Genomic DNA, 10,000 nt, shown 5'->3' with positions numbered 1-10,000 from the left:
GCAGTTGTCATGCGCCTCCTGGTATTTTAACTGTTTCAAAGAAAATGGTGCGTAACCCTAATCACTAAATTGAAATCTTAACCCTAATTCCTAAAATGCAGGCAGTCTCCCTAACCTTACATGAAAGCTAATCATTCAAAATAAGTGCTCAGTAACCCAAATCACTCAGCTGAGCATTTGACCTTAATCACTAAAATTTGTTGGCCTTCAATAGCATCCTGTAAACCGTACTAAAATCATGAGAAAGGGCCTGGAAACGAAACAATCCTCCGGGAAGTGCCGGCACTCTATTTCCCGGAATTTGGGAAATTCGTGAGGATCGTTCTGTTTCCGCCCTTTACAGGATGGAATGCAGGGTAAAGCGCTATTCACATCCAGTTGGCTTTTAACAAATTCGGAAAATCACTTACCTTTATGCCACAATCATGCCTTCCGGATTTTTTTTGCTAAATGGTAACCACATATTGTCGTCTTGCTTATTTTATACAATTATGGCTTGCTTAAGATGGTATTCCATTCTTTGTGAGTGGTTGTGGTTTTTTTTGAGGTGGTTGTAGATGGTTGTAAATTTTTTTGAAGTGGTTGTAGGTGCTTGTAGATGGTTGTAGGTGGTTGCAGGTGGTTTTAGGTGGTTTTAGGTCGTTCCATGCTTTAGTGACTACGAGCTCATGAATGGGTAGAGCACTGCACCGGTATAGCAGCTAGAGTTCATGGCTTTTAATCCCATTCACGCATGAATTATGTATCAGGCCTTGCTTTCATTACTGTTAAAATAGCTTTTGTAACTGTGATGATCTACAGTCTTAACATGAGATACAAGTCATGCAATTATGCAATTTAGGCAAATTAAAAAAAAAATCAACCCTAATGTACAATTGTTTAAAAAAATTAACTCTTCCATTGACTACAGATTTTTTAATCATTATAGAAAAAAATCTTGTAAGAAATATAATTATGAAATTTTCATCTTGATGTCTAAGAGTCTGTTCACACTGAGAAACAAATTGTGGGGGCACAGACATTTACAGTAGAAAAACAAAATTAATTCAGCCAAAAGTGCTAGGATATTTACTCTGGAAATGATAGTGAAGCAAGCGATGCATGGAAACACAGTGTGAATGCATTATTGTGTCTATTTTTCACCATGAAATTCTCTGACCAAAATGCCAACTGAAGGAAACTTCATGTTACTTTTTCATCATTCATCAATATTAAATATGGAACTCCTCTTGATTTGTATTTTCTACAGTTTGGATCCTGAACAGAAAGATTACCTTATAGAAGTTATAGAGAAACTTCTTAAGGACCAAACCACGGTAAGACTTTTGTAGCCTGCTTTTTAACAATCTTCCTTATGGTATGTGATTGACCTAACCAACAAATGGTCTGCTACATGTATGTATGCTAAGAAGTACAGTAATAATTATATCAAACTCGAGAAGGAGTGTTTCATCGGATATCCAAACACAGAGAAGCGAGTCGAAAAACAAGGCTGAAGGCCGAGTTTTTCAACTGATTTCGAGGTGGTTGGATATCTGATGAAACCCTCTTTTGAGTTTTTTATATTGCTTCTCAAAGGAATCAGTATTTTAAGAGATATTTGGGATCAAAGTTGGCAAAATGTTATGCTAAGACCATACATGTATATCCAAACTTCCTTCATGGTAGTGATTTCTTTTGTTTTTGGCTTATGAATTGTTAATGAGTTTGAGAAGGGTGCATCAAAACTCTTAAGTATCCTGCAGTTGGATGTACTGGTATTAGATCTTAGGATAAAAACAATTTGAGGCAATTTGGTGCAAGGTTAACTTCTTTATACATGTAAGACCTGTCACAACCAATGCCCAGAGTGTTTTTTGGAAGGAAACTGCTGAGGTACAGTAGAATTACAGTACATACATGACAGTCAAGGTGAGGAAAAAGTGTCAAAATTAGTGATAATTAGGTCTAATATATGACTGTATATTGTTAAGCTTGTTGCAGGTAGTGCAGTGATGGCTTTCGAGGAAGTTTGCCCCGAAAGGATTGATTTGATTCACAAGAACTACCGCAAGCTGTGTAACTTGTTGATTGACATAGATGAGTGGGGACAAGTAGCAGTGATTCACATGTTGACAAGATATGCCAGAACACAGTTTGTTGATCCAAACAAAGAGGTAATGATTTTTTTTCAACAGGGATGGTTATTAGAAAGCACTGTACAGTGTCATGTATTTTGCAGACATAGTTCATATCAATGATCGATTGCTTCATCAATCAATCAAACAGTTGGAAGACTAAATAAATGAGTGAGCAAATTGCACAGTCAACTCAAAATATATTGATAGATCAATTATTGATCATCAGTTAATTGAACAGCTGACAGATCGAACAAGTGAAAACCACACAAGGAATTTCATGAGCCATTCTAACAAAGGCGTCGTTTTCCAGCTGGACTGGTGACCAAACCGTACATTATTGTTAGTGAAGTACCATAAGCCTTCGAAAATAAGCCCACCTATTCCCCCCTGAAAAAAACCTATCTGAAAACAGAATTTTTATAAATAATTATATAGTTAAAACTAATGTAGGAAAGCAATCAGTTTCTTATATGGCAATTGATATCTGGAATAACCTTTCATCTTCTTTAAAAGACTTAAAGTGTGCCATGTATTTCCAAAGTATATAAAACGTTACCTCCTGTCAGAACAAAAACGGAACAAATTTTCCACTTAGCCAAGTTTGTAAATTAGTAAGTCATCTAACTATTGCTGTAATTTTTTTTCTCATAGTCCTTTAATTATTGCTGTATTTTGTACTTTATGATTACCTGCATTTTTTCATAACTTAAATTGTACAGGGAGCTAACCAGAAAACCTATCGGTTCACTTAGCTCCCCAGCTCGTAACTTACTAGCTAACTAAAAGAAGAAAAAAAAAAATGCTACCGAAACCTCATTAAGAATTTCAAATCAAATGTAAACAACAATATGAGCTGAATAAACATTATCATATCATTATCATTATCATTATCATGAAAATAAGCCCCCCTAATTTTTAACAGTAAATTCCTTCCAGTGACAATCTCCAATTGAATACACACCCAAGGGGGTGTTTTGAGGATTGATACATGACAAGGTTACCATAGTCATGAGACAACTTGCATGCAGATGTTGCTTTTAATTATGATCAAGTTTGAACACAAACAAGAATCACCGGTGTTTACAAGTTTACTGTCCTTTTCAAATGTCTGTTCTCACTCTTGATCTGTTTTCTTGTTTTGGCCGAACACAGAACTTGCAAGGCAGTTCAGTGCCACCACCTTAAACCCACACTCCCTCTGGTGCTCTGTGTTTTTCACCTGTTATTTTTGGTTGTATATAAGTTATAGTTTTGTCCTTTAGCATGACATTTTACTGTCTGATCAGTAAAATACCATTAATGGGAATTTGACTCACAATACATTGTAAGTAAGTCATTGGTTATTTGGGCCCTCCCTCACCCCAAGTTTCCCCTATAAACCTAATAGTTATCTGCAGTTCAGCACCCAGAGGTGGTTGATTCAAATTTGACTAAGGAAGTCAACCTGTGCAGGGTTGCAGTACCTAACTGCTCACCCCCTCTCCGTGACTTCCAATGCCATCCATGGGAATGGTTCCCAAAAAGCACTCATCTGAATGGCAAACCATTAATTTTATTATCTTTCCTACACCCAGGGTCACAGCATCAATGACCACATTCCTTAGGACCCCTTTTTCCTGAGTTACATTCAGGTGGACTATGCTATCTGCATTCTTTAGTCTCTGGGCCCATGTACCTTTATGGCAATGACCAACCTCAAATCGGACTTTTGTCTGATACTAAGTCACCCAAATGACTGTAATCTACTGGATATTTTACTGGTAATCTCAGTACTACGTGGACATGTATTTTCCCTGCCGTCTTTGCAGCGCCCCCTTTCTTTTTAACCAACTCTCCTATGGAATGTAGTGGATCCTTAAAACACAGCTACATGTATGGCATAAAACATGATATTCTTGTCTTGGACAATTTATTTGCTGGTAGAGCAGTCCAAATTGTCATGTCTCAATAGCTTTAGCACACCTCTCCCTAGGTTTTTAGGTCCCTCAAAGCCATCCCTAGTGGCATCTAAAACCATAGGCCCTTCCTACATGGAGGTTATCAAATTTATGGAAATTTTCCTCAACTTAGTTGGCGTAGAAGCCCTCCGCCTACACACAAGGACAAACTGAGCAGGATTCATGAGCTTGTAACTTCATTCCAAATTTGCTATTGATTGCATCTTTAGAAAATTCAATGAAATAACATTTAAACAACATTTAAAATGTTACGACCGAAAATGCCATCCAAAATTAGCACCCCACTCCCAAAAATAAGCCTGACAAAAAAGAACATTGAGCAAAATTAATAATAATAATAATACTGGTAGTAATAATAACTTTATTTAAGTGTTAATGGATTTAGCACTTGTCTTGAGCACTAATTGGGGACACTAATGAAATTAACTCAAATCAAATCTAAATGTTGGTTTTTGTGGAGAGGGGGTACCCGGAGAAAAACCTCTTGGAGCAGAGAAGAGAACCAACCAAATTAACCCACACTCCGAGTCTGGGAATTGAACCCATGCCACATTGGTGGGAGGAGAATGCTGTAACCACTACACCACCTCCTGTAAGCCCAGGGCCTATTTTGAAGGTTTATGGTAGTTTGCATGAGTTGATGTTTCAAACAAACAAGTGTGGCTACTACTAATTATTAACATTTATACACTTGTATATTTGTTCATGAGATGAAAATTACATTTGCACAGCTATCAAACTGCTACTAAATGGAACTCTGGTCTATGTTTTTGCATGAGAGGTCATAACTGACTCAGCTGTTTATTTTCAGCTGTGACTGTCACTCATGATCACTCTGTTTGGTAGCCTTAGAATTGCTTTACTTTTCCAGGATTAGCATAAAATATATAATAATTGCAACTTGTTTGAATCCGGGCATCATGTGAAAACTTGATAAAGTAGGATCATCTGGGTTTACTAACTTAACCCATTGACTCTTGAAACCCCCTCACCCCACCCCCCATTGAAGAGTAAAATCATCTGGCATTCGAGTAAAATCTAGTCTCACTCCCAGGGGTCAATGGTTTGAAACGTTGCCCACTATTATCTGCACAACACAAACTACTTGTTGACGAAACCAGCTGAACAGTCAAACAATTACAGAGTTTCAAGATACTGATCAAGATACATCTATCAATTACAGTCTTCTCAATCAGGAAAATCGTGGCTGACTAGACAGACCAATAACATCACATTTCTACTGACTAGTCAGATCAAAGACCAGAGTACTAATACAAATAAAAAACACTATGCATATCATTTGATTCTGAGGATGTCGCCAACAACAGTCTTTCTCAGGATTACGCTCAACGGGGGGTTAACCTAATTCATCAAGTTTTCAATCTGGATACAAATATGAGGCAACGTAGCAAAGAGATAATGGGTCAGTTGAGAAGTTTGAATAAGATTCTGGATTTTATTTCAGCCTTTGTCTGAGGAATTTTATCCCAAATCTGATAACTCTGACGATTCTGAGGATTCTGAGGATGATGGAACTCCTAAGACTCCAAAGAAACAGGCATATGTTATGGATCCTGATCACAGATTGCTGTTGCGAACGTGCAAGCCACTTCTTCAAAGCAGAAATGCTGCGGTGAGATTTTTTAAATCTTTTTTGTCTTCTTTAGTTTCTTAAGTAAACTGATGTAGGACTTAAAACCTTGAAATGTAAGGTTTTTTCCCCCATGGAAAGTCAAGGAGCTTGCTTAAGCCCTTTCAGAAATTGAACACAATGCCACAATACATGTAAAATTATTATAAGTTTGATTGTTGAGTAAATGAAATGTTACTAATTATTATTAGAGACTTGCCAGCATCTGATCGCATTCAATCCGCTGCAAACTATTTACGTGACACTGCTTAAAGGGAAAGTGTGGTCTAGAAAAAGTTTCCCTTTAGTAAATTACTAAAACTTTTCCCCAGGAATTTGGAAATAATTGCTGATTTGTCCAGTCCCTGTCAAAATGTGACAAGAGCTCTTTGAAGTTGCCTCTTTCATGACTTGGAGAGCACCACCTTGGATATGACGTGTTATGACGTAGCAATAGTCAACAAACATGTTCGAACTTTAATACCAAGTTCTTCATTCCCCCATCACTTTCCCAATGTTGTGTGACCTTTCTGCTCCAAGAAATTCGAATGTAAGAAGAACTGTAATGTAAATGGTCTCGTGGTTCAATAGGTAGTAAGCCAAGTAGACCATAAATCTGACAGAAACTCAAGTCACTGAATACTGGTAGATCCTCTGATCAATCAAACTAGGCGGCAAAAATCAGTCAGAGCAAATGTAAACAAGACAAAAATCTTGAACATGCAACATAGAAATATTCCACTAGCGTACCTTCTTTTTTTTTTTTTCACTTTCTTACTTCTGCGATAGCCGTCTTTGATGCTTCAGCAAACACATTTTTTTGCTTTCACACGGGGAAGTTCTCAGAATGAGCCAACGAAACCTTCAGATGTTGCTCGCTACACATAGCAAGGCTTTTTCACAGCAACTATTGTGTTTTGATCTGCTCAAGTACGCTTTCGCGGTGGATGAAACTAGACACATTTCTAGAATTGAAAACACATAATGTAAAAATATTAAAAACCTGAAGTTTCCACCTGAAAATGAAAATTTAAAGAAAAGTTGGGCAGTGAAAATAAAGCGTGGATGGATTCCTAAAACCTGACTGCTATAATTGTCTGTTCGGATCTGTCATTTTACCAAGGAGGACTTCAAGCGGGATCTTCAGGTACCGGTATATGAATATTGGTCTTGGTGGCATTCACTTCAGCCTGAAATCCCAGTCAACTAGTCCAAAACATCATTATGTTGGAGAGAGAAAACTGAATCAAGCCATATATAGACAACTATCACTGTTATGTGATTTTCCAGGCAGTAAAATAAACTCAACTTGAAATTTAGTTAAATTATTTTTGTTAGCTCTATAGAAACTACTGATTAGAAACGATTTACTCTCACCATTCGATGGAAATTATATACCGGTAAATCGATTGTTTGTTTTGAAGTTGTAACAGGGGTCTCGTAGAAAGCCACGGTAGACAGATTAAAATTGATTTTTGGGTGCTTATTTCACGGCAATGAGTGCGAGATAGCACTGCAAACTCCATTTTGCTTTGTAAAACTCCTGCATATAACTCACATATAATACCCTGTTTAACAACCACAAGGTAAATCTGTTCTGATGGTGCAGGCAATATCAGATTCTATACAATTTACCCTCTGGATTATTGAAGATTCAAGTCTACAAAATATCGCTCTCCTCACCTGTGTTTTCCTTGTTTACTAGTCCTATGGAGAAATCCGTGACTATTGCTACGTCATAAATAGCCTCATTTGCATACACAAAAACAAAGATGGCGGATTTCAATTTAATATTGCCTATTTTTGAAGCGTTATGGTTGGCTACATTTGTATTTTAACACATTAAGCCCAAGTGAGTGGTGAAGTATGCTAATACAAGTAAAGAACTTTCGATTCAGAGAAACTTTTTTAGGCCCTACTTTCCCTTTAAGGACATTCGTGCTACATGTAATTGTTTGTGCGCAACGTTACTGCGCAGGTAACGCGACTGTAATGTGTCACACATTACTTCGAGCATTAGTGAAGTTGAGGTTTTAAAACCTTTGCAAAAACCGTGGACGAAAAGTTTTGCACATTGTTGGATCAGAGACGATCATGATCAGTCAAAATTGATTTTAAAATATTTATGAAAGTCAAGTAGACTACTTCACAACTAATATTTGCATTGTTTTATCAGTCGTGCACTAGTCTACTTGACTTTCAAGCATTAGTGAAAATAACATGGCGACAAAAACACCGAGAAAAAAATCCAGGCTGGCAAAAGAATGTTACATTTATTTCTGAATTATCATGAAACGTTAAAGAGAAGTGAGCAGGAGGGTGGAAAAGCTCTGGAAAAGGTAGCTGATCGAGTAGTGGCTGAAAACTCAAGGACGAACCATTGCATAAAGTTGATGGGGTGGTTTTTTGAAAATGTTACCCTACGAACTTAAGTTCAAAATGAATGCATGTTTTTGAAGTTCTTTTCCTTTATTCTCATGAAAATAGAGCAGAATTGTGTTTTCATCCTCGTCCGCTTGAATAGTGCAAACCTGTGTGGAAACAACCAGCGATTAAATTTCACAAAAACCGCACTCCAGAAGATGAGCATGACGGCAATGGAGGGATATTATACAAAACACCAATCAAATGAAGATGACACCTGCTTAAAACTTTGTTGCTATGCTCTAGAAAGTTTTTAAATTTCAGTAAAAACCTTTCATCCCTTCACTGATCGATCCTCTCTTGGGTTCCAGTCCTTCCCTGACAGGTCGTGCAAAAACGTGACAAACTAAATTTTCCAAGAGCTTTGCAAAACCACATTAGTAAAATATTGGAAATACAGCGCACTTTGATATGGCTGGACGAAGTCCATTACTCATCACTTTTTAAGATTCCAGATAAGTTATTTTTCACTGCCTGTCTTGTTTATCCTATTGACGTTCCATTCTTGAGCTCCATAAGGGTATATTAATATTTTTATTTAAAGATCCACTAAAACGCCATTCGAATTACAATGACTACGACTCCATTGCAGATTAATGAAATATTCTACTCTGTCCACTAGATAAAATCTATGCATTTCTACTACCCCTTGAAACCTACCAAAATATGGGCAGAAGACTCTATGCACAAAGGCAATACTTAGCAGGCCAGGGAGTGACAGGAAAGACCTATTGCACAACCTTTTTATTTACTTGACACAGGAAACGAGAAATTTAACTTGTATAATCTGTGTTGGCTATGGCAACCCAATAATAATAGTAGTTATACGACACTGTAATAATAATAATAATAATTATAATAATAATTTATAGTTTTATTTTGCAGGTTGTGATGGCAGTAGCAAGGCTTTATCACCACTTGGCACCAACAAATGAGATCGGCATAGTTGCACGCTCCCTGGTTAGACTTCTTAGAAGCCACAGGTGGGATCATCCAGAAAAAGTATTAAACAATTCACGTTGATAACATGGCTCACACAAAACCATGAGATTTTATTTAGCAGTAAAATTAATTAAGGCTAGTGGGTGCACCTTGGACCTTGTTAGCAACAAATCCTGGAATGTACTGTAATTTCCGGGTGATTACCCGCGGGTAATGCATTGTTAATTTTTCCGCAAACAGTTGTTGGTGCAGGTTAAAAGAAGGTGCGGGTAATGTGATAATTTTTAAATCTTCCGGTATAGTTTTAAAATTGTAGGTAGGGAAAAAATATAAAAGTCATTAATAAAATTCAAAGACAGGCAAAAATTAACGATAAAAACCGACGTTTCTGTGTCTTCATGACGCCATTGTCAAGGAGAAATAAAAATTACAAAGTTTGTGGCGAGGTGTAACAAGAAATTAGCATACAGTGTTTGAAGCTAATTATATAAATACTTTTGCGCGAATTGAATCGCTTTGCACGTTCAGAGTGGGTTTTAGGTCTCTGATGAAAAGCATTTCATTCACCAAACAATCGAACTTATTTCTACACTTTTTCAGAATGCTAAAATGCCTCAGTAGGTCTTTTGGGACTTCGCCGTGCTATTCGTGGTAGTGTTTATATACTGAAGATGCCTTTTGTTTATGTCCATCCACACGTGTGTGTAAGTGTCCTCGCGTATAGCCCACATAACCCGCATCACACAGGTCACATTGAAAACAATAAACGATGCGTTGTTGGTTGACGATCTGTGGCTTGGTTTCGCGTACTTTAAGATCTTGGTCAATTTTGCTGCTAACGAAGACTGGCTGGACAGTTGTCTGCACCTTTATGCTGAGATTCTTGAGCTCTTTCTTAACATAATTTGCTGATTCCTGGTCTTTAA

The 10,000-nt window shown here is 37.2% G+C and overlaps 1 protein-coding gene and 1 pseudogene across 1 annotated transcript in view; one reads left to right on the top strand and one right to left on the bottom strand.

Annotated features, from left to right (window-relative positions):
- The window catches only part of LOC137992771 (AP-3 complex subunit beta-2-like), a 57,296-nt gene that overhangs the window by 16,361 nt on the left and 30,935 nt on the right, over window positions 1-10,000 (top strand). The window contains exons 7-10 of the mRNA XM_068838286.1: window positions 1,250-1,316; window positions 1,974-2,156; window positions 5,544-5,711; window positions 9,018-9,115. Of these exons, the coding sequence (XP_068694387.1) occupies window positions 1,250-1,316; window positions 1,974-2,156; window positions 5,544-5,711; window positions 9,018-9,115 (516 nt within the window). The remainder of the gene's footprint in view (window positions 1-1,249; window positions 1,317-1,973; window positions 2,157-5,543; window positions 5,712-9,017; window positions 9,116-10,000) is intronic.
- The window catches only part of LOC137987192 (uncharacterized), an 816-nt pseudogene continuing 373 nt past the window's right edge, over window positions 9,558-10,000 (bottom strand).

Source organism: Montipora foliosa, chromosome 2 (genome assembly GCF_036669935.1).
Source record: "Montipora foliosa isolate CH-2021 chromosome 2, ASM3666993v2, whole genome shotgun sequence".
Classification (NCBI taxonomy): domain Eukaryota; kingdom Metazoa; phylum Cnidaria; class Anthozoa; order Scleractinia; family Acroporidae; genus Montipora; species Montipora foliosa.
The sequence above is the reverse complement of the archived record's forward strand: the minus strand, read 5'-3'. Positions and strand labels throughout refer to the sequence as shown.